General features: G+C 49.0%; 1 protein-coding gene across 2 annotated transcripts; it reads right to left on the reverse strand.

The window, feature by feature from the left end:
* Positions 1-25,103, reverse strand: LOC144770815 (immunity-related GTPase family Q protein-like). Of its 2 annotated transcripts, XR_013599034.1 has the most exons (5): positions 25,002-25,103; positions 16,191-16,829; positions 7,330-7,923; positions 1,321-3,867; positions 1-1,204 (listed from the first exon to the last, which is right to left on the reverse strand). XR_013599034.1 is itself a non-coding variant. In XM_078655583.1 (4 exons), the coding sequence occupies exons 2-4, from the start codon at positions 16,796-16,798 to the stop codon at positions 2,661-2,663; spliced, it is 2,409 nt and encodes an 802-aa protein (XP_078511709.1). In that variant the 5' UTR covers positions 16,799-16,829; positions 25,002-25,103; the 3' UTR covers positions 1-2,660. The 2 variants fall into 2 exon arrangements, 1 of the variants encoding a protein (XP_078511709.1); XM_078655583.1 differs by having other exon boundaries at positions 1-3,867.
* Between the last annotated feature and the right edge of the window lie 179 nt (positions 25,104-25,282).

Below are 25,282 nucleotides of genomic sequence, written 5' to 3' on the forward strand. Positions count from 1 at the left end.
TTTCCACAAGTACATATTTTAATATTAGCTTCATTTCATTTGCATTTAGATATATACATTTAATAGTAAAATTACAAACTTAGATGACATTGAAAGTTTCTGTCCACAGCTACAGCACACATGTTGTGGTACACACTGATTAGTGGTCACTGGTGGTGCGTCTGGGCCCAGCTTGAGCAAGGAATTGCAATAAATATCAAAATATTTGTCAAACACAATAAGGAGATTCTCTTTACATTTTCAAATTATGTTAACTAATTTTTATAGATTTAGCAGGTAAACCTAAAGTCAGAAAGCCCGCCAATTGCATACTATACAAAATAAATTACAATACGTTAGAATTTCAGTATCCCTGCTCTGTTTTCTACATAATTATGTCAGATTTTCAAGAGTGGAAAAACGATGCATCATGGCCTTCAGATGGGAATAAAAGCAGTGCATGTGAATCTGGGCAAATACATGCTACAGGTGTGCACCTAAGAAAACTCAATATTCACACACATCCGAGTATCACACTTGTGCACCGGGGCAAACTATTGGGCGACAGGTAATGGGCACTCAGGTTAGAAAGGAAGTGTAGTTTCCGGGGAGAGAGAGAATAAGGGGGGCATGAGAGTGAACGGAGGAAGTCAGCAAGAGAGAAACAGACCATTGTAGGGCAGAAAGTAGTTGTGGGTGGCGTAAAGTTCTTTGAGAACCAGTGGTGTATAGAATGGCCACTAGCACCAGGTGAGGCAACTAAAAGGATGGATTTACTTGCCACGGTACGTGTTAGGCGGCCACTGTGCTTAAAGTCCGCCGTGCCCGGATGCGACCACGTAAGACTATTTGTGCGTGTTCAAGGCTGAGATGGCCATAAAAGTCCTGGCAAAGTGAGAAGACCGATAGCAGACGAGGGTGGAGCACACCAGCTGTCCTCTATGAGAGAGGTGTATGTTAAAAGCCTATATAAGGGTTAGGAGCAGACAGAGACAGGAGTAAGAAGACAGACAAAGTGTCTATAAGGTGAGGAGTGCCTCAGTGAGTGTCGTCATTGACCGGTCAACAAGTCTTCTTATGTATGGCAGAGCTCTACATACAATTTACATAGATCCAGATATTACTAATTCTTCTCATTATAGAGGCAGTGGGGGCCTCAGTATGGCACCATCATCGACAGAGGTGAGCACGACTTCTTATACATGGAGCATCTACTCACACATTGCTACACTCATCTGGATATTACAAACTACTCAATATAAAGGCGGTGAGTGCTTCAGTACAGCACCGTCATCGACAGAGGTGTGCACGACTTCTTATATATGGAGCATCTACTCACACATTGCTACACTCATCTGGATATTACAAACTACTCAATATAAAGGCGGTGAGTGCTTCAGTACAGCACCGTCATCGACAGAGGTGTGCACGACTTCTTATGTATGGAGCACCTATACACACACAAGGCTACGCAGATCCGGATATTACGAAATCTACTTGTAAATTAATTTCGGCTCATTGAGGGCCACTTCCTTCTTAGGGCTCTGGCTTTCCAAGCCCCTTCACCCCTGACTCCATTTCCAATCACACCTCTCAGGACTCTGGAGTTCCAAAATGCATTCCCCTCTCAGTCCACTATGCAACCATGTCAGTGAATATAGTCAGTTCAGGGCATAGAGCTGTGTTCCCCGTGCAGGTCAATCACGGACTCTCAGGCAGAGGCACTCAAGCTTTCATCCTCCCGAGGTGTAAAAACCTGCAGGCCAATCATAGCTTTATTAACACATCTCAATGATGCATACAGGCTGGAGTAGTGAGGTCCAGCACCAGTTGTACTGGGGGTTACTCACCCCTTTGTTTATAGTGATACTTGAATAAAATGCACCAGCTCTTGGCAGTCTCCAACAAAAGCAGGGACCATGTTCACGTCTCATGAAGCCAGCTTCCACTACAGTACCCACCTGGTGCCCAATTACAAGCTGCATAGGGCAGGACTGCAGTTCTGAATCCCCAATGCTGGCTGGTAATTGAAGCCCTGCACAGTGTAATTAAGAGATGTTGTCCTGGTGCCACTGTAACCAGCATCTTCAAAGCCATTAAATGAAATTAGGCCAACGACTTGACTCGTCACATTTTGTGGACGTGTCTCCATTGGCAGCACAGACATCCAATGAATAGAAATCTATGCCCATGCCCTAGGTGTGCTCTGGCGCTCTACCTGGAGCCTTAAACTTCCTCCCGCCAGCAGTCCGTCCCGCCTTGTCACCTTGTCTGCCAATTTCCACCAACAACCTGTCTGTTTTCTAGTTCTCTCCAATGGCCATAACTCTGACCTGCCCCGCTCCCCCAACCACAAATGCACTTCACTTACATTTTACAACAAATTATTTCCATCACCTACACTTTGAATTCTGTTTTTTATTAAGTGCACTATTATCTCAGGGTGATTCACGAAGGTGCCAAAGAAACAATGAAGCAATTGTAAGGACTGATGCTGTGTCTGAAGCATAAATACAGTGGACGAGCTGAACAGGCCTGAGCAGGACACCGCGAGGCACATGCGCACATATAGCCAGCTAGTATGTGGGAGGTTCTAGATTGAATTAATTGGACGCTCGCTCACTCCTGGGTGAGGAGCTCGGTGTGGCTACTAAGGATGCCATCAGGATTCCAAGATTTTTTTACAGTTCTGTTTCCAAGGCCTTAATGAGAACTCGTTGGGAATCAGCGGCCAGGTCCTCCAGGCACTGCCCCAACATGGCATAGGTGGCCCGGAACGCGATGCTGCCGGCGGCCACTGTTCCAAAGATGGGAACCTTGTGGAGGAAGAGGTGCACCACCTCCAGCCCGCTGCCGGTGGCCTTGTGCAGAAGTTTCACCACCAGGTCCCAGTCGATCTTCTTTCCCAACGGACTGTGGATCTGTGATTTTAAAGCGTGCAGGGGCTTGCCGCTTCGCTCGGCCAAGCGTGCCAGGGAAAGGTCATCCAGGTCAAAGTCCTTCCGGTAGGTGGTCAGCCGGGCCAAGAGGAGGGAGGCGTCACAGGCGAAGCCTAGGCCAGGGACGGGTACCACAGCCGCGACACTGGCCAACAGAGCCACCTTCCAGATCTCCTGGCCCAGGAGCACCTTCTTCCTCTGGATGATGTTCTCTGAGATATTCGGAAGGGAGATGAGGAACGCACGGAGCTTGTGCCCAGGGAGCTCAATCTCCAGCTCCTCCAGCAACCTTTGGAAGTCGTATTTGTCTAGCTCAAAGCTCGAAATGAGGAACACCTTTGACCTGGGCAAGCCAGCCTTCTTGAGGTTCTCCTCACAGTCCCTCCGGATCTCCTCCAGTATGGAATCCTCGATCACGGGCTGCTTCCTGCTCTTCATTTGTGACGCCACATCATTATCGATCTTTGTGCGAACGAAGTAGAAAATCTTGCCTTGCTTGGCGATCTCCTTGGCCAGCATCAAGTGGTTCTCTTTGAATCGCTCCGAAGCCAAAATGATGAAGAAATCATAGGTGTGAAAATTCACCTGTTCCAGGTAGTTTTCAACTGTGAAATTTGGAGTTCCAATGCCAGGGAGGTCCCAAATTGTGACGTTTGAGTACTTGGGTAGAGGGTATGGTGTAGGATTCATTGTCGTCTCAACAACTCCCACCGGGGCTGCCCCTTCATCCTCATCTTCAAGTCCGCGAAGGGAGTTAACGAACGTAGACTTCCCATTGCCTGACTCTCCGGTGACAGCGATGTTCAGCTTGGTGTCCAGTAGTGCGTCGAGACTGGACTGGATCAGGCTGACCACCCCGGCCAGTCCACCGCTTTCAAAGGCAGCCTGGATCTCTGCAATCTCTTTGTCACCAATGACCTCAAAGCCCGACTGGGCAGATCGCTTTAACCTGTTTGGAAGACATAAGCAGAACAGAGACAGGAAAGCATTAAGAATCACTTGGTTTCCTAGTAGTTAAATTTAACAAACATTTATCGCCGGACCCCAAACTTGTTATCCCTGCCCCAGAAATACAATAGAATCTACTGGATAGCCTAAAGACCTAGTTCTTGGGATGATATCTGTGACCGGAGGCTCAAAGTCTCTGTATCCCTTAAGTGCCTAAGGGCCCGATTCACAGAACTGACTTAAGACAAAATCCTAAACTTACTACCATGTTGGTATTCACAGAACTCACTTGCTCATTTTGGTGTTCACAAAATGCACTTACTCCTTTCGGTATTCACAGAAGTTAGGAGTCCTAACTTTAGGACTCCTAAATGCCTTCTGTGAATACCGAAAGTCTTAAAGTTAGGATTTTTCTCAGTTTAGGAGTCCTAAAGTTAGGAGTCCTAACTTCTGTGAATACCAAAATGAGTAAGTGCCTTCTGTGAATACCAAAATGAGTAAGTGCCTTCTGTGAATACCAAAATGAGTGAGTGCCTTCTGTGAATACCAAAATGGTAGTAAGTTTAGGATTTTGTCTTAAGTTAGTTCTGTGAATCGGGCCCTTAGGCACTCTGCAGGGTAAGTGCCCAAATTATCTTAAAGCTAGATTCCTTAGTTACAGACAGGTACGGCCTCTGCGGTCGAATGCTCTGAACTTGATCTCTGTCCCCCGTTTCGCCAAGGTTCGTCTTGGTGGAAGAGCCTTCTCAGCACGATCTGCTAAATTATGGAACACTCTGCCGCTTTCTATTCGTAATGCTATCTCTGAGCCTGTCTTTAGAAAACAGCTAAAGACATGGCTTTTTAATCAGTAAAATTTACTTTTCATTTGTTTTGTTACTATTCAGCTCATCGTGTTGTTTACTGAGCGCCGGGATACCTCCTTGTGAGGTAGCTGTTCGCGCTATACAAACTTCTGTATTATTATTATTATTATTATTATTATTGAGGCTTCAAATAGGGAGAGCCCAAAATCTTCCTGTAAGACTGCAAGAGTTACTGTTATCACTGTGTTGTATTAGGTCATATTCCAATTAGAAAGCCTTTAAGCACTATAGGCTCACATCACTTTTCTCCTGTACTCTTAGCCTGTAGGCCATCTCCTATCACCAGCTTGTGAAACTGTCACCATTAAGTGGCAGGTTAGAAAGCTGGCTACTAAACTCTTAACCTCTATTGGGCAGCTTGCAAGAAGACAACGCTTCCCTCCAACTTGCCCATTTTTATCCCACACTCCACTGGCAAACCTCTGAGCATCTCTCCTCTTCCTTCGGGCCTACAAGGCTGTTGATAGAAAAGAAGAGGACATTCTGTTTCGACCGGAAATGCTCACAGGCAATTCAGTCTAGTAGCGAACATACAAATTCAGCAGTTCATGCTATGCATAAAGACGTACAGAGCCCCATAGGGCCGCCTCACAGATGTCAGCTATAGACACTTCCATGAGGAAAGCAGAAGTGGAGGCAGTTCTCCAAGTGGAACCCATCCTTCTGCTTTCTTAGCAAAAACACAATACATCTGGAATGCTGTACTTGGAAATTGTCAAAGGCCCTGGCCTTCAGCTCAGGCCTTTAACTATGGAGCAGGCCTTTAATGGCCGCGAGAGTCCGCTATGGAGGGCTCGAAGGCTATTTAAGCAGCTCTTTAGTACTATAGAAGTATCCCTGGGGCTGGATTTCTCTTAATAACAAGTGGTCTCCAGCAGATGGATACATTTGGACCCTTCTTTGATAGTGCATCTTCTACAGATGTTTCCATAGGCAACATCATTGTCTACAAGCACAGGTTAGGAACGAGCTGATTGTAAGCAACAACTACAGGCTGTAAAAGAGTCAGGCAAAAACAAGAGTCGGGCAAAAACAGTGGCAAACTGCCTGAAACAGATGAAGCACAGATTTAGGTTGAGCTTCAGAAGTACAAGCAAAGTTCGAAATACCTCAAGTCAAGTCAAGGTAGAAAATTTGGTTTATTTCACTGATACCAGAAGAACCTGCAGGGAATATTAATGAAGAAAATAGAAAACGGCCAGGGGACCTGGGTCAGAAATATATGGAGTATTCTCTCTGCTATACAAGTTCCTTCCGCCAGTGGCCCACAGGGCAATAGTATCTGGCCGAGGTGGCAGGAGATACAATGAGAGAGCTACAGAATTAGAGGCCGTTTTCAACTTTACTCTGGGTCCAGATGTGACAGTTACTCAGTAGGCTTCTTGCCGAGGTCACCCTTGACAAATGTATGACTGCAAGCCAGGGTGCCCATCCTTGTAGCCATATCAATCCACAACTGCAGTACAACACCTCTGCCTACAGTGATACATCCACAGGGAGTGCCACCAGCCGCGGCCAAAAGTGGGAGTAAATGCAGGGCGGTGACGTGGGGAGAGGGAGGGGCAGGGTGGGGGGTAGTAATGTATGGATTACGGAGTTTTACAGGTAAGTAAACATTTAAATAAATAAAACTAATTTCGTTGCGCGCACGGCATCGCATTTTGGGATGCAGTGTACTCAACAAAATTAGTTTTATTTATTTAAATGTTTACTTACCTGTACAACTCCGTAATCCATACATTACTACCCCCCACCCTGCCCCTCCCCCTCCCAACGTCACCACCCTGCATTTACTCCCACTGCCGGCCGCGGCTGAATGCCACACTTAACATTTGTTATGATGGTTTGATTGGGTATGACTGCAGTTGAAACTGGCAGCACTGAGGGATCTCAGTCCTGAAGAAGGCCAGTGACCCTCAAGGGAGCCATAAGAACAGCCGAAACATGTTGACTTGAGGGACCAGGGAGCAGTGACATTCCCTACAGCTTAGAATATTCTGGCTTTAATATCCCACCGTAAAAAAGTCCCGGAATAAATGATAGAGAAAAGGTTCTACTGTAAGGGGTTTTAGATTTTAACATCAAACCCCGACCTCATCAAAAGGGAAGCTCATCACAACCATCAATCCATCAATGAGCTTATGCACCCCCCTAACAGACTGTCAGGCACATGAGACAACTCTATGAAGAAGCATGGCACCATGGTTGGAGTGTTAGGGTACGTCTTTAATGTTTAGAATATCTTTTACATTCATACCGGCACGGGTAGGTTCTCTCACATGGGCAATTCCTAAAGATCCTTCTGTGATTTTGACCCCAAGTTTGTTTTTTATTATTCACTTGGGAGGATGGTACGCAGAGTAACCCCGTCATCTACTTACCCCTTTTGTTTTAATTTCCAACCTTACTACAGGTTGTGAGTCGCAACTTGAATCACGAAAGCTGGATGACTGACTTTGGTCATGGCTTCTGTGTTGTACAACAAACAACCATGCAACAATGCTAAAGGAATTACCAACATGGCATGCAAGTCTAGAGCTGGCAGTGCAAAAGATGGCAAACTTGCAGTGGGAGCAATCTACTAAACAAGTACAGACCTTTCAAATTCCTTGGCATCTTCCATGAGACACTGCTGCAGCATGGGAAAGTCAAACTTCTGGGGCTCATAGCTGGACAACAAGAAGAACTTAGGACTGGTCACACCTTGGTGCTGCAGGTACTCCACTCCGATCTTCTTCATAAGCTCCAAGACTTTCTGCTGGTGATATCTAGTCTTCATCTTGCGTTTGATGGTGTGAAGGTCAAGGTCTACCTTGCTTCTGGCAAAGTACACTTTTTTTCCAGTCTCCAAGACGTTCATGGCTTGGTCCACCTGGCCGGCTTCAAAATGAGTGCCAGTGAGGAGGACTAGAATATCGGCTTCCGCCAGCCACTTCTCAGGATGACTGGTGGGTCCCTCGTCAAGCTGTAGCTCCCACAAGAGGATGTTTGGGTGGTGCGGGTTCATGTGAAGCACTGGGCCATCAGTTTTTGTCTGGACCCCCTCTGCGGGGTCTCTGTCAGGTAGTTGGAGGATAGCTGTGATGAGGGCTGACTTACCAGCCCCTTGTTCTCCTGCAACCACGATGGAGACTTCTCCCTTCTCTTGAGATTGACTCTCCAGACCTTTCCAGTCGCCATGTTTTTCTGCTCTGTTAAAAAAAGCAGAAATTCATAATAAGTGCAACAAGAAAAACATTCAGAGTCTGTAAATAAGAAGGGGATGTGGTCCAGGATAAAATGCAGGTGGGCTGGCAGCATGTGACATTAACTATCGGCTACAAATCCCCAAACTGCAGATCCTGAAACACGCTCCCAATACTGCAAGCTCCCTGCAATGCCATGGACTCCATATTAACTGCTCACTCTGGTCTCAGGTTTGGAATGGCACGCCTCTCTTTATTGGTCCCACTCACGTCTCATCTATCCTGCCCCCTCTGACTGTAGCTCCATTTCCCTCCCTAAGCCTTGTACTCCTCCTTATGTGTTAAATCCATCCTTATCCATATTCCCCCTACCTATTCATCAGATCTCCCCCTGCCCATCCTGTTCCTCTCTACCTACTAGCAGTAATGCCATTCATCCTCTCTGGTCACTTTATGTCCTTCCCACACTGCTTCCATGAGTTGTCTCCTATGCATCCTGTTCTCTTTTGACCTACAAACCCGTTACACTCTTGTCGACTCGACATCTGTCCCAGTCGCCCCATCCATCCAAACTCCTAATCATTTGTACAACCCAGTGTATTCCATCCATATCCATCCTGCCTGTTTCACACTCCCTATTCATGCTGCCCCATCCTCGTCTGTACTACCCACCCTCTCTGTAGTCATGCTACGCACTCTCTAGCTACACTACTTTATCTCTCCTGCCCATCTGTGCCACACACCATACTACCAGCACTCTTTGTCAAACGGCTTGTACCTCTCCTGTAAAACTGCACATTTGTTGGGCAACATAAAAGTTAGGATTCTCATGCCCTCGTTTTGACTTTATTTTGTTAGGCATTAGCTGGTTTGAGACGGATGTACCCGCCCGTCTCTGAGTCCACAGTGACTCACTATCGCTGATTCTTTCAACCCAGACCCCAAACGCCAGACGCCGGGTCGGAAATATCACCGGCTATACGGTGAGTCAACGTTTCATGCCCACACGTCTTAACTTTCTTGTGGGTTCCCTGCCTTCACCTGTTACTTACTGCCCCCCCTGCCTTTTCTTTTCTTTCAACAGGACCGTTACCCCATTTGTGCTTACAGGTATTTCTTTCGCCTAAACTTTTGCTGCTTTTGCTGTTGCGCCAGTATGCACCCACCCGCCCACCCTCTTTTTTTCTCTTTCTACGGTAACCTTACCGTTCTTTCTTTACTCACCTCGTGGCCGCAATTAATTCTAAAACCTTTTTTACATAAACCATGTGATCACTTTTCGCTCGTTGATTTCTGGACACATTCCTATTTCTGAAGATCTTTGCTATAATTTAGCATTATTTTTCCAGGGGAAAAATCATAAACATAATCATAAACATAATTGCTGGGCTCATGACCACTACATTGACACAGGCCCTTTTGGGTGGCCATGTGTCTTATGAGACATCTTACCTACAAATTCTACTCGCGATACTGCACGACTGAAATAAATGTATTAGATTTTGAAAACTCAACAGAGGATAACGTCAGAGATTTAGCCATGACCATATCATCTGGCTTTCCTCAGGACCCTGAAACTTATTGGATCTGGAAAGAACTGGTGGGTGAACTCTTCCCACAGCTATGGAAAATCTGTTGCCAATCCTTGAACAGCGACATGGTTCCAGCATCTTGGAAAAGAGCTATAGTTACTGAAAAAGTCATCTTTAGAGCATACGTCTCTAAGTAACTACAGCCCAATATCTCATTTACCATATCATGTGAAAGATTTGGAAAGCTTTGTTAGTAAAACACTATCACTATCTAACCAAATTGTGGAGGAAGAGAAATTTGGGTATTGTCTAGGTCACGGAATTGAAACCGTCAGCTCACTGTAATGGACTTAGAATGCGAGCAGACAAGGGTCATACAGTGGTACTGATCTTATTAGATCTGTCTGCTGCTTACGATACAGTCAACTATGGCATACTCTGTGCGTGTATAAGATTACGGTCTGGCTTAAGTCCAATACATTGCAGTTTAATAGAGACAAGACAGAAATTCTAAGCTGTCCAGCGTCCAAGAACCCGACACCACTCCCACCCAACTTCTGGCCCGTGTTCTCGGACAAGACCATGGTGCCCTCAGAGGCGGTCCAACACTTGGTGTAGTTTTTTATAGGAATCTTAATTTAAAAGCTCATGTCAACAAGACGGCGGGACCTGCTTGTCCTTAATCAGAGCACTTCATAAGATTCTTCCATTGCTTCCTACTTCATCCCCAGCACTGGCGGTACGTAGTGTGATTCGGAGTAGAATGGATTATTGTAATGTCCTGCTGCTCGGAGAACCGAACTACTTAATCAAACAGCACCAGAGAGTTCAAGTAGTGGCAGCCAAATTGGCCTTAAATTGGCCACGAAAGTCCTTTGTATCCCAGTCTTTGAAAGATTCACATTGGCTACCAATAATGCAGGGAGTAATGTATAAATCCCTCTGCATCGTCGTTAAAGCCCTTCATTGTATTGGACCGATACCCCCCTGTAGAAGAGACTAAAATGCACACCCCTGACAGCAGCCTATGCTCTTCCTTAGCCAAGATGACCAGTGTGACCAGATTCAGAACAAGCATTTACAATGCAACGGTCTCGCCTTTGAAAAAGTTAGAGCTATTGGCATTGTAAATGACAACATTTTTATTTATGTGTTGGTTTTGAAAATAGATAAATAAATGGCACTGTCGTTTACAATGCCAATAGCTTAATCTCTCGCAAATGCCACACACAAACACACAGACCCACACAGAGTCCCACACACATACATACCTACAGAGTCACACGCAGAGCCACACACACACACAGAGCCACACACTTCCAGTAGTCAGTGGGCAGCGTGGAGCAGACCAGCACCCAGCCCGACAGGGCCAGCAGGAAGGCCACGATCTCCCCCGCCATGCTGGCCATGTTCACCGGCGAGGGTCACAGGGCACAGGTGTCAGAGCTGAGGGCACGGGTGAGGGCAGAGGGGTGAGAGCTGAGGGCACAGGGATAAGAGGCGAGGGCCTAGGAAGAGCGGAGGGCACAGGGCAGGGTAAGAGCGGAGGGCAGAGGGCTAAGAGCTGAGGGCAGAGGGGTAAGAGCTGAGGGCACAGGTAAGAGCTGAGGGCACAGGTAAGAGCCGAGGGCACAGGGGTAAGAGTAGCGGGCACAAGGGTAAGAGCTGAGGGCAAAGGGGTAAGAGCTGAGGGCAAAGGGGTAAGAGCTGAGGGCAAAGGGGTGAGAGCTAAGGGCACAGGTAAGAGCGGAGGGCACAGGTAAGAGCTGAGGGCACAGGTAAGAGCTGAGGGCACAGGTAAGAGCTGAGGGCACAGGTAAGAACTGAGGGCACATGGGTAAGAGTTGCGGGCACAAGGGTAAGAGCTGAGGGCACAGGGGTAAGAGCTGAGGGCACAGGAGTCAGTGAGGGCACAGGTGAGGGCAGAGGGCAGCGTGGTGAGGGCTGGAGGCCTGGTTTGAGATCAGAGGGCACAGGTGCCAGAAGTGAGGGCCTAGGAAGAGCTGAGGGCAGAGGGGTAAGAGCTGAGGGCAGAGGGGTAAGAGCTGAGAGTACAGGGGTAAGAAGTGAGTGAGGGCCCGGGGTGAGATCAGATGGCAGAGGATTCAGAGCCGAGGGCACCTGCGAGGGCAGAGAGCAACGCGGCAAGGGACGAATGCCCTGCTTGAGGTCAGAGGGTGGTACGGGGCAAGAGTTGATGACCAAGGGGTAAGAGCGCTATGTCGGAGCCGGGCACCGGTCAGAGCTGAGGGCACAAGAGGGGGTGGAGCAGATGGACGCGGGGCTCAGAATAGAGCCCTTCTGGCAAATGCGGAGGTTAAACTTGGGAAACAGCAAGTTGAAATGCGCAGGTGATGGGGTGAGAGCAGTGGTGCTGAGGGTGGGCGTCACTGTGGTTTCTTCTTGCTCCAAGTTCTTGCCACGTGGTTGTGCTCCCCAGACCATAGCTTCTCTCCCGCAGTGCTTCTACCGCACCCTCACACACACACACACCTGCCTGCACTGTATCTCTTAGCAGAATTCTATAGGGCGGCCTTATAAGAAAATGTGATGGCACATTCCTTTCCCCACAGGAAACCTATAAAAATTATGAGTCCATAGTAATCACTAGGAAATAAACATACAGGATTAATATTTGAGAAATGTGCACGACCCTTTGAGCATGGTGTTCACAGTGCCATGTATTAGTGTGTAGAATGTTACAAATAAATGGCGTCACACACTGAACTTCTCTCTGCTGTGCCCAAGCTCCAAAACTCGACTGAACAGATAAAAATATCCTTTGCTGTAATGTCCCCAAACTGACAATTCGTGTTTTTAAGAAGATAACTTGCTGTCGACAGCCTGAAAATCGTGAGCTTTGTTTCATGAACTGCACTCCAGCTTTTTCCCTGGTAAATTAATTGTCTCGAGGCACTTTATAATCATGCCAGTAGCGCTACACAAAGGCCGGTGACATAAACCAATATAACATGAAGAAAAAAACGTATATCGTATCATCACGCGATATACTTCCCCACAATTTATCAGACTTGCCAATATTTGAACTCGTGACCTGCAGGTCACACCGGATGTCGGCGGCAGCGCTTAACTCAATGAGCTGTGAGTATGTATGCCAGTCTCCTGCCTCACTTGCCAGATGTTATGTAAAAAAACACAACAAGTAGTGAAGTGTCGTCTTTTCCAAGGTATTGGTTGAAGAGGAGTGTTTTGTGTTATTATTCGAACTGCAATATCGAAGTCCATAATGTTGCTAAAAGAGAGTTCTAAACCACGATGGCCGATTCGGAAAAGTATTGCGATATCCTGCGACTGGCTTTAAACTACAAAATACAAACTAGCAATCACAGCTGAAGAATGCTTTGCACCTTTATTTCACACAGTCCGTTGCTTTTTCCTTTATTTAATAATACTATGTACATGTCCATGATTGAGGGTCCGTGTTTTACCATACCTGGGGCAAGCCATCAGTTCATGCCGAGTAACTGCTTCCCATTTACTGAAAGTCATTACTCCCGTGAATTTGGAGAGGGTTGTGCGTTCGTTTAATGTTAGCCATCCAGCAGTCATTAGAGATCTGCCGAGGACATGTTCTCTAATGCGGCTCTCATGCGGATTAGTCTGTCTTCTCTGGAATGGCGCGTCGAGGACCCTTGAAAGCGAGGAGCTACTAATTTGCAGAGCCTACAGTTTCGCCTGGGCTCCAAGAACCACAGCCCCGCAATAGTTTAACCGGATAAATACCTCCACCTCAATGTCAGTAGGAAAGGCCGTATCCAGAGGATACATCATCGGTTAACCCTTCACCTCCGAGAAAGTCAGGCTCCAAAGAACAGTACTGCATCGTGTTTAACACCCATCACGTTGAGTGGGGGTGTCTCTCTAAGGGGCGTCGCTAATGTAATTAAACCCGTGGCTTAAAACACACTGGAGTAAACAAGCATTTACAAGTGGGGCCGGAGACACGGACTGACGGAGGGGGGGCGGGAACGGGCACACGGACAGCGGGAGGGGGGGTGGGAACGGGCACACGGACAGCGGGAGGGGGGGCGGGAACGGGCACACGGACAGCGGGAGGGGAGGGGAGCACTCACCTGGACTTCTTACTGCGGCGGTCGGCCTGGAGGAATGACAAAAAAAACCTCTGAAGAAAAAAAAAATAAACAACCTCCCACCGCCGCATGACGTTCTAAAAGAGGCAGGATGAGAAAAAAATCTAGGGAACGCCCACGAATCTGCTCCGACAATTACAGACAGATCTCTCTTCCAATGGCTAGCCTCCATTTATGGAGCTAGCCAATGGAAGAGAGCGGCGGGACAAAGCCCCGTACTGGTAAACATAAGATTTCACCTGCGCGAGCAGTGCTACGCCAGGCGAAACCTAAAAACTAGACTAGGGGGACGAGCGGTTATGATTGAAGAAGCTCGACTTTGGAATGAACTTCTAGCCTTGAGATTCTCTACTGATCTAATACACTTCAAGAAAAGGCTTAACACTTGGCTTTTTCCTAAAGGCTAGAGCGCGATTCAGGATTCTGACCGAGTACGATACTGCAGAATCCAGGCACATTGTATGACACTTTCCTTCTTTCCACCAATGAGTAATCGTGTCATAAAACCTGTTAGGTGGCAGTGCGCTTTACATGTAGTTTAAATAAATAAATAGTGTTGCAACCCTTGTCAGGCAGGAGTTGTTTATTCTAGTCGGATAGCGTAGTCGCCTACCGGTCAATAACAATAATGACATTTACGCTGTGAACTTTATCCCTTGTATTGAATGCTCAAGGTGCCGTGATAGTGTGCCTACGAAGTAGAAATGTAAGCAATGTTGATTCCGAGACTGTTATCCTTTATTGTCACAAACGCAAATGTATCAAAAGTTGTTTGTAAAAGAGAAGGTAACTATCCAGATAACTTCCAGTGGACTATGAGGCCCTACGCTTCCAGCCCACCCGCTATCCAAGGGGCCTTTCTACCTCTATGTCTCGCTGACTCCCCATCAGCTAGGAGTACTTCCTCTGCCAGTGCCATCTTCTTAACCACCACCTCTAGCGCCCTTCCTTCATACCCTGTGCCTCAAGGAGAAGAGAGTGGAAAGAGTGGGAATGGTGAAGTGTAACTGCAACAACAGCAACAGAACTGGCAGATGTTAGGGAGGAAGAAATGAGACGGAGGGGCTTTCTGATGGTCCCAGTGTGTTAACCCCTTCGACGCTCATGACGAGCTGGGCTCGTCATGAGGTAGCCTCCTCGCACGCTCATGACGAGCCCAGCTCGTCATGAACAATGGGTTTTTGCATTTTCCAGCACACAACGGGAAAATGCGGGGCGTTAAAGAGGTTAAAGATTTATATTCCTACAGATATGTAAACATAAAACTGCTTTAAGACAAAACAATGGACAAAGAGTAGAGAAAAAGAGCTAGAATACTGAGAACTGCAATCCACAAAGACTTTTCCAAACATTCCCTCCTTACTACCAAGAAAATCCAGAGGAATTAACAACCTCAGTGTCCAAGAATGACCTCTTCCCCTTTATTGAATGATAGCTTGTCCCTCACCCAGTGTGCACTGTGCCCCTGTTCCTTACAGCTAGGCTTGCACTTCCTAAATCCTTCTACATACAAATGCCCCTACATACTGGGGGAACTATATCAATACAAATATTCCTTCACTGACAGAAAAGCCATTAGATGCATACATATACCTCTACCTCCCTAAAAGTACCCCTACAAAAGGTACAAACACCCGTGCATACATACAAATATTCCTGTCTACCATAAAAACTCCCTGAACACAAACAGAACTTCATACATATGTATGCACTCAGCATACATACAAATAACCCTTCTTCATACAAATGCCCCTACTTGCACACCAATACCCTAAGCATGTCACTCATACAGATACCATGACCAGAAATACTCCTTCATTCACACAAATGCGTCAGCACATATACAAAAACACTTAGACACAAATATCTCTACACACAAACAAATAGACAACAGAAGGCTGTATGATAGACAGGGGTGTATTCAAACCAATTGTTGAAGGCATACCTTCAGGAGTCTACTTCAAATGACACTGAGAATCAAGGGCGGCTGGTAACATTTTAAATTGGTGGGGCATAAACACCTTCAGGAATTGCCACAGACTGAACAAGCAAAGCAAGGGAGCCAAAGTACTGAAAAAAAGGAATTAGGGGATCCGCTCTTATGCCCATGCGCACCTGCCTTCACTGATGTCATGTTGAGTTGTCCGGGTTTAGAGGGCATCATGGGAAATGTAGGCTTTGTGAATTATAGTCCAGCACCTTGTCCCACAGATCTCCCTTTCAAGGCTGCAGTGTAATATACTTAATCATCATCGCCTAATGTTGAGTTTACAACTCTACCTAGACCCAGGGCTCTGCGCTACGGGCGACAGTGCAAAGGAGTTTTGTAAAGATTGTTAAACTTGAAACAACACATATGCCCTTTCACTTTGATCATCTTTATAGCCAGTCGTGTCTTTATTCCGGCTCATCCCCTCATGCTGGGGAGAGGCAAAGTCTGCGTCATCCTACTTTGTGGGGTAGAGGGCACAACCCTAAACATCCATACTCTACTGGTATCCATCTAGATACAACTTAACTCCATCAGGCCCCTGGATGGCTTGGATTCAAGCAATAGGGCTGCAATGCAAGTCAACCTCTTAAATACTAAGCCACATACGCAGCCAGAGTTAAGGAAATTGCAAATTACCTGGGACGCTGCAAGGCTTCCTTCTGCAGCACAGTCCACAGCTCAGGGAAGTCAAACTTGGACGGGTCAGACAAGGCGACCAGAAAGGGCTGAAGAGAGGGCACCCTCTGCGCCATGATGGACTCTGTGCATTCCCTTCGGATCTCGTCTACCAGCGTCTCTTTACCAAACAGGGCACCCGTCTCATTCATGGCCAGCACCAGGTCCTGGTCTACACCTGTGCGGACCAGCAGCACGCACCCACCTGCTTCCTCAATGCGGGAAATGAGGCAGGCGTACTCAGGCGGCAGTCCCGTTCTGAAGACCAGTATGAAGATGTGGTGATCTCCGCATGGGACCATCTCAGTATAGGCTGCTAGATCGGACTCTGCTTCCGGCACCTCCGGGAGACGCGTGAACTGAAGGTGGAAGGAGGGTTGGCTCGCTGGACCTCCGACTGCTGCTCTGTTGGGGTCAGGTGGGCCTCCATCTTTAAAGGGCATGCTCTGGAACATGCGCAGTAGCTCCTCACTCCCAGATCCTCGCGAACCCATGATGGCGACATTCAACGTGGTCCGAATCTCAGCCGCTCCTGCCCCTTGAGCGGTGGTTGTTTCAAGGGATTTCATGGCAACAACAGGCACGGGGACCTTCCCCCACCTGAAAACATAAAAAATAAAGCAATCTGTCAACAGATGGGAAAGGACTCCCTTCATAGACACACTAATGTCAAGAGAGCTGTGCTACCTGTGGTTGGATCCAAGTATGAGCTTGCAATGGTGAATAGATTCCCACAAATCAGCAACCAATTAGACACTCCCTTCAACCTGTCTCTATTGACGCATAATCCAAACACCTCCCATGAGCTGTGTGTGCTTCCAGACTCCAGCTCTGCTGCCCAATGCCCAAAAGTAAACCAACAGTCTCCAGTAAATAAACAATTATTTAGTTTTGTGATGTTTGCAAGAGGTAATCTGCAGTCTAAACTTCCCAGTTTCCCAGGAGGGCCGGTTAGTGGTGAAAGATACAACAATATGAAGGCAAGGACCAGGATTTGAGAATTAAATGAACACTCTGGGTTATGGCTCTGAGATGCAAAGGTGTAGTGAAAGGTCTCAAGAGCCCTTAGCAGATGATTCTCACAATTACAGATAACTTTACTAACACACATATGAGTTAAAGTGTCAAACCTGCTATGCAACCTTCGTACAACCTACAACTGCCAGAGAGTTCGCGTGGGTTAGGTAGAAGGGTTCAAGACAGAGGTCCTGTCTGTGCAGCACCGAGCAGCAACATCACAGGTAAAACTCATAACCAATAGCAATAGTCGACATTGACATTGGGTGAGGTGGTAGGGTGCAAGACGCAGAGATGACCCTGAACAGGGAAATCTTTCACCCTCATGGACACTTCTGCAACCGTCCCACGAGGCCAAGGAACTGGCCGGTGATCTACACCAAACACATAACATAGCTCTGTTTTGAGATCACAGCTCCCGAATGGTTTTGACAGTTTTCATTTTTCTTCACCATTTGATCATCAGGTTGCAATGGAGCTTGGGTACAGCCGTCTTTGGGTGTTCCCAGCTCTATCTTGTTGCTACAAAAAAGTGAAAGCCTAGCAGGATGTGAGGATCCCTGGTTCTAAGGTGTGTTGGTATGTGTAATGCATAGGTGTACACAAGGTGTGAGGGTCCTTCATCTGATATGAGGCAGGGAGCCCACAACTCGCCTGGGCTGATATCACTTGATGCATAGGTGTCGCTGGTTCTCAGGCGTATTGGTATGTGTAATGTGTAGGTGTGAATGGGTCACTTGTACCTGTGTAACCAGGGTCGGGTATGGTATGGTACTAGTTTGTCCATGTGAGCAGTCGACATGTTTCAGCCCGGGCTGAAACATGTCGGGCGCAGGAGCAGACACTGACAGGCTTTAATTACGAGCCCACCGGTCCCCCGAGGAAGCCCGCAAAAGGGTATACAAGTCAAAGGTAACAATAACCAGTAATGAATAAAAAAGGAGGGCATGTCATTGGACTAACCCTCTAAGGCTGCTGATATAGCAACCTCACTTTCTCTAAGGTCCTGAAGAAAGCCCACCGACCTGGCTGGGCACTGATGGGGCTGAAACATGTCGACCGCTCACGTGGACAAACTAGTGCATTAGATTAGTAACTTATCTCCATTCGCACCACTTTGATTTTACTTTTCCACATCTCCAATTAATTAAAGAAGGTTCATACTTGGAGAAGTAGGCAATTTTAACTCACCTCACTCTCACTTTTTTCATTACTGATCACTACTGTATTACGAGAGGGTCAACCTCCAGGTGGAGGATAGTATATACCCATAAAAACCCGATGATGCTGTCAGGTGACTAAAAGGCGGATAATCAAGCTATACCTCCCTACCACCTTTGTACGTGAATGAGGGTTTTTTAGGAAGGCCACCCTACCCGACCCTGGTTACACAGGTACAAGTGATCCATTCTCTCTTGATTATTGATTCTCGCTTGGAAGCCAAATGGATCCCAGCTTCTTTCTCCCTCCCTTGATCTAATACTAATGCAAAGGTGTACATAAGTTATGAGGGTCCCTCATCTGAGCCCCATGACTAGCCTGGGCTGATATCACTCGATTCAGAGGTACCGCAGATGCAAGGGTCCCTGGTTCTCAGGTGTGTTGGTATCAGTAATGCACAGGTGTACCAGGTGTGAGGGGTCCAACTCAACCATGTGCCATGGATCGTGGGTTATACTGTAGTATTTGGGGATGGTTCTTGCATCACGGCATGCGATTGGAGGGGACTGACGTTAACGGTGGGTGTCTCTTCAGGATGCTGCTGAAGTGACCAGTCTCCTGGTCAGGGCATCAGCATGTGGACACCATGTGACGCAGGCTGGCTGAGGAGCTAGGCTTCCTCTGTGTTCAGTCTCTTTATGGGCACTTTGTACCAGGCCTGGACCTTTTACATGAATATAACTGCATTCTTCTACTCACTATAAAGTGTCACTCGAAGAATCACACATAAGGCATGGAAATGCCATACAAAGGCAGGCTAAAAACATAGAAATGTCATATATAAGCAAACTGAGACCTTGGCAGCAGCAACGGACATTGTGCTGATATCAGGCATGCAGTGTGCAGAGGGTGTCTGGAAGCACAAGGCCGCACAGAGGCTGATATCAGGCAAGGAGAGGGTGCCTGGAAGCACAAGGCTACATGAAGGCTGATTTCAGGCATAGAGTGATGCAGAGCGTGCCTGGAAGCACAAGGGAGCACAGAGGCTGATATTAGGCAAGGAGAGGGTGCCTGGAAGCGAAAGGCCGCATGGGGGCTGAGATTAGGCATGCAGTGTGCAGAGGGTGTCTGGAAGCACAAGGCCGCACAGAGGCTGATATCAGGCAAGAAGAGGGTGCCTGGAAGCACAAGGCTACATGAAGGCTGATTTCAGGCATGGAGTGATGCAGAGCGTGCCTGGAAGCACAAGGGAGCACAGAGGCTGATATTAGGCAAGGAGAGGGTGCCTGGAAGCGAAAGGACGCATGGGGGCTGAGATTAGGCATGGAGTGATGCAGAGGGTGTCTGGAAGCACAAGGCCGCACAGAGGCTGATATTAGGCAAGGAGAGGGTGCCTGGAAGGACCAGGCCGCACAGAGGCTGGTATAAGGCGTGCAGCGATGCAGAGGGTACATGGAAGCATCAGGCAGTACATCCTCGCCTAGGGTAGCACATTTGATATTCAGTGACGTACACAGTGTCCTCATCCACACCTAAGGTTAGTGCGTGTGGTATCAGTGATGCACAGAGTGAGGGCATCCCCGTATGTGTGACGTCAATGATGCAGAGTGTTAGCAACTTCTGCTAGGGTAGTGCATGTGATGTCAGCAATGTGCAGAGTGTGTTATATCAGTGAAGCACACAGTGCCCGTACCCCCAACTAAGGGCAATGGGTTGGTATCAGTGACGTACACAGAGCCCGTACCCCCAACTAAGGGCAATGGGTGGTATCAGTGATGCACACAGAGCGCACAAAGCAGCCTTGGTGTACTGTGCCGTATGAGTGCGACGCACAATGCACACTGTCCCGTCTACAGATACTGTGTGTGTGATGTCAGTGGTGTGCAAAGCCCCCCTCCCCTAGAAATAACGTGTGTGATGTCACTGCCCTGCCTAGAGGCAGTGTGTCTCATGCCAGTGCCACGCATCGAGGTAGTGTGGTAAGGATCAGTCGATGGTGCGCAAGCTGCACACAGCCCCGCCTGGGGGCAGCGTGTGTGATACCAGTCAGTGTGCACAGCCCTGCCCCGGGGTAGTGTGTATGATACCAGCCAGTGGTGCACCCAGCCCTGCCCCGGGGTAGAGTGTGTGAGATACCAGTCAGTGGTCCACACACCGCCCTGCTCGGAGGTAGTGTGTGTGATATCAGTCAGTGGAGCACACACAGCTCTGCCCGGGGGTAGTGTGTGTGATATCAGTCAGTGGTGCACACACAGCTCTGCCCGGGGGTAGTGTGTGTGATATCAGTAAGTTGTGTGCACAGCCCCGCTTGGAGGTAGTGTGTGTGATATCAGTCAGTGGTGCACACCCAGCCCTGCCCCGGGGTAGTGTGTGTGATATCAGTCAGTGGTGCACACACAGCTCTGCCCCGGGGTAGTGTGTGTGATATCAGTCAGTGGTGCACACACAGCTCTGCCCCGGGGTAGTGTGTGTGATATCAGTCAGTGGTGCACACACAGCTCTGCCCCGGGGTAGTGTGTGTGATATCAGTCAGTGGTGTACACCCAGCCCTGCCCCGGGGTAGTGTGTGTGATATCAGTCAGTGGTGCACACACAGCTCTGCCCGGGGGTAGTGTGTGTGATATCAGTAAGTTGTGTGCACAGCCCCGCTTGGAGGTAGTGTGTGTGATATCAGTCAGTGGTGCACAGAGCCCTGCCTGGAGGTTGTCTGTGTGATATCAGTCAGTGGTGCACACAGCCGGGGGGGGTGGGGGTTGAGGGTGGTGGGGTGGGGGGTGACGACACCAGTCAGTGGTGCACAAAGGCCTGAGGGGTGGGGGGCTGACATCAGTCAGTGGTGCACACAGCCCCGCCTGGAGGTAGTGTGTGTGATATCAGTCAGTGGTGCACACAGCCCCACCTGGAGATAGTGTGTGTGATACCAGTCAGTGGTGCACACAGCCCCGCCTGGAGGTAGTGTGTGTGATATCAGTCAGTGGTGCACACAGCCCCACCTTGAGGTAGTGTATGTGATACCAGTCAGTGGTGCACACAGCCCCGCCTGGAGGTAGTGTGTGTGATATCAGTCAGTGGTGCACACAGCCCCACCTTGAGGTAGTGTATGTGATACCAGTCAGTGGTGCACACAGCCCCGCCTGGAGGTAGTGTGTGTGATATCAGTCAGTGGTGCACACAGCCCCACCTTGAGGTAGTGTATGTGATACCAGTCAGTGGTGCACACACAACCCTGCCCGGGGGTAGTGTGTGTGATATCAGTCAGTGGTGCACACTGTACCGTCTGGAGGTAGTGTGTGTGATATCAGTCAGTGGTGCACACAGTCCTGCTCGGGGTTAGTGTGTGATATCAGTCAGTGGTGCCCACAGCCCTGCTCGAGGGGGATGTATGACGTTACAACGCATACTTTTACAACTCCTACCTTTACAACGCGGTTTTTACATCGCATACCATTACAACGCATAGTGCTTTTAGGCGCTGGATAGTGATTTATTTAATTTACTATTCCAACTCCAGTCCCCGTGGATAGTAGGGAAGGTGTTGGATAGTATATTAAATACATTCCCTATCCTAGAGCGCCCCCCAGCGCTATGCGTTGTAATGGTTTGCGTTGTAAAAGTTGCGTTGTAATGGCAGTGCGTTGTAAAAGTTTTGTTGTAAAGGATGTTTCCCGCTCGGGGGTTGTGTGTGTGATATCAGTCAGTGGTGCACACAGCCCTACTCGGGGGTAGTGTGTGTGATATCAGTCAGTTGTGTGCACAGCCCCGCCTGGAGGTAGTGAGTGGGATACCACTCAGTGGGGCACAGATATCAGTCAGTGATGCACAGAGCCCTGCCCGGGAGGTAGTGTCTGTGATATCAGTCAGTGGTGCACAGAGCCCTGCCTGGGGGTAGTGTGTGTGATATCAGTCAGTAGTGCACAGAGCCCTGCCCGGGAGGTAGTGTCTGTGATATCAGTCAGTAGTGCACAGAGCCCTGCCTGGGAGGTAGTGTCTGTGATATCAGTCAGTGGTGCATATAGCCCTGCCTGTGGTAGTGTGTGTGATATCAGTCAGTGGTGCACACTGTCCCGTCTGGAGGTAGTGTGTGTGATATCAGTCAGTGGTGCACACAGCCCTGCCCGGCGGTAGTGTGTGTGATATCAGTCAGTGGTGCACACAGCCCTGCCCGGCGGTAGTGTGTGTGATATCAGTCAGTGGTGCACACAGCCCTGCCCGGGGGTAGTGTGTGTAATATCAGTCAGTGGTGCACACTGTCCCGTCTGGAGGTAGTGAGTGTGATATCAGTCAGTGGTGCACAGAGCCCTGCCTGGGTGTAGTGTGTGTGATATCAGTCAGTGGTGCACACAGCCCCGCCCGGGGGTAGTGTGTGTGATATCAGTCACTGGTGTACACAGCCCCGCCCGGGGGTAGTGTGTGTGATATCAGTCAGTGGTGCACAGAGCCCTGCCCGGGGGTAGTATGAGTTATATCAGTCAGTGGTGCACACACAGCCCTGCCCGGGGGTAGAGTGTGTGTGATATCAGTCAGTGGTGCACAGAGCCCTGCCCGGGGTAGTATGAGGTATATCAGTCAGTGGTGCACACACAGCCCTGCCCGGGGGTAGAGTGTGTGTGATATCAGTCAGTGGTGCACAGAGCCCTGCCCGGGGGTAGTATGAGTTATATCAGTCAGTGGTGCACACACAGCCCTGCCCGGGGGTAGTGTTTGTGATATCACAAGGAGGAGGGGAGGAGCCTCAGCAGGCAGACGTGTCCTGCTGAGGCTCCGCGATCGGGCTCTCAGGCCGCCCGCTTCCTAGCGTCGCCCCGACCTATACTGACATCGGCCGGGTGACGGAGTGCATGCAGCGCTGGGAGATGCCGCGAAATCATGCCTGGGTGCGCTCCCCACAGCAGAACGGGGAGAGTTGCACTGCATGCTCCCGGTGGCAAGATGGCGCCCGCCGGGGCTCTGGGAGTCCGGACCGGTGCCTCGAGCTGTGCGCCAGGAGCAGCACGGGGGCACTTGTTTGCGGCCACAGCAGAGGAGTGGCGGCACTCCGACAGTGCCTTTCCCTGACGCGAGTTCTGGAGGGCACACGAGGAGACAGGTGGCGGCGATCGGTGACGGCCCGCCATTTTGGCTGTCCTGATCTCTGCCTCGCCACCCCACAGCCCCGCGATCTCAGCCCCGCAGTCTCACCGAGCATGGTCGTGACGCCACCCATCCATCCATCAGCGGCGATCTGGGAGCTGGAGAGTCGATTGCTGCCCCCAACACTGCATTGAAGCACGAAATAGCCCCCGATCTGCAACAATTGCCTGACTCCAAAATGGCGTCCAGTGTTGAAAACGGCCGACGGAGCCGATCCTGAATATCTGGGGGTGTACAGTACCATCGGGACAGAGGTGAGCAGCGGACCACGCGCTCCCAGGGACAAACCTAAAGGGAATTTCTCTCTCTGCTGCAAGGACATAATAAACACACGATGGTCAACACCCAACCGTTGCTGCGGACTGCCTTTCTCCCCCCGGACTTGCTGGCTATGGCAGCACTCTTCCTGGACTCTCAGACCTGGACCTCTGTGTTTCCCCGCTATTTTCTTTTTCTTCTTCCACCTTTCTCCTCCGCCTTTTTAGCAATCTCTGACCTCCCCCCTGTCCTAGTGACCTCTCTATTGTCTCTCCTGATGCCTCTGACACAGTCTTCGCCGTCTTACTTGTTACTATCTGGTTCCCTCTCTGGTCTGTCTCACTTTCCTGCCCTTCTCTGTCCCTCCCTTGGTGCTGTTACTGTATATCCGGTCATATCCCCTCCCTTTGTATATAGAGATAACTCTAATCACTAGTATATGCAGTAGACCGTTGTGCTCTCTACCATTCCTATGTGACTCTTAGAGTATATCCAGGTGTATCCCCTCCCTTTGTATATAGAGATAACTCTAACCACTAGTATATGCAGTAGACCGTTGTGCTCTCTTCCATTGCTATGTGACTCTTAGAGCATATCCAGGTGTATCCCCTCCCTATGTATATAGAGATAACTCTAATCACTGTATATGCCTAGAGTTTATTGGTTTGTATCTCCTCCTTGTGTGACTTTATCTCTTGTACATTTGCAATTTTTTTCTGTTTGTACCTTTTTATAACGCATGTAATCCTAAATCCGTATGTTTTTAACTGGTCCTTATGTAAGTCAAAAAAAAATTTGCAAATTCTTTATGTTCCGTCAGTCCTTATGTTTGAAACTGGGTCCTATGTAAAGCGCTCTGACACCTTCGGGTAAAGTTCGCGCTATATAAAATCGCATAAATAAATAAATAAATAAATCAGTCAGTGGTGCACAGAGCCCTGCCCGGGGGTAGTATGTGTGTAATATCAGTCAGTGGTGAACACAGCCCTGGGGGGGGAGGGGAGTGGTGACATCAGTCAGTGGTGCTCCTCCACAAGAGATGACAGGTGTGAGGATGGATCGTAAATGCCGCGTCAGGGGGTACCCGCTTTACCCTGCCTGGTGTGCCCTCCATCAGTCTCGGTGCCTCGGGGTGTCAGGGCACTCGGGACCCTCCGGCACCTGTCTGCCCTCACCCAGCGTGTCCCTCATCGAACCCTCACTCACCCTCTGATGGGCTCCCTGGCTCAGGTGTCCCTCGGCCTCACCGTGCTCGCTCCCTCCTCTTCCGGGTGAGTCCCTCCTCCCACCCCGTTGGCGCTCAGTGTCACCTCCTCCTCCGCCCTGGCCCTCCTCCTCCTCCTCCTCTGTGCCGTGGAGCCCTCCCTCTCTCTGAGTCTGAACCCCTCCTCCGCCCACACTCCCTGCCACTATTCTCCTCCCTCCTGGCTCATGTTGTTGTTCCGCATCAGGCCGCTCCCTCCTAGCGCTGTCCCTCCGCCCCGGGT

Source organism: Lissotriton helveticus, chromosome 7 (genome assembly GCF_964261635.1).
Source record: "Lissotriton helveticus chromosome 7, aLisHel1.1, whole genome shotgun sequence".
NCBI lineage: Eukaryota > Metazoa > Chordata > Amphibia > Caudata > Salamandridae > Lissotriton > Lissotriton helveticus.

What these genes read in the sequence shown, in the direction of transcription:
- LOC144770815 (XM_078655583.1), bottom strand. Translation starts at nt 16,798, where the DNA reads ATGAAATCCCTTGAAACAACCACCGCTCAAGGGGCAGGAGCGGCTGAG. An exon ending in GAAGCCTTGCAGCGTCCCAG is followed by an intron (nt 7,924 to 16,190) that starts GTAATTTGCAAT and finishes TTTTTTTAACAG; the next exon opens with AGCAGAAAAACATGGCGACT. An exon ending in GATGCCAAGGAATTTGAAAG is followed by an intron (nt 3,868 to 7,329) that starts GTCTGTACTTGT and finishes TCTTCCAAACAG; the next exon opens with GTTAAAGCGATCTGCCCAGT.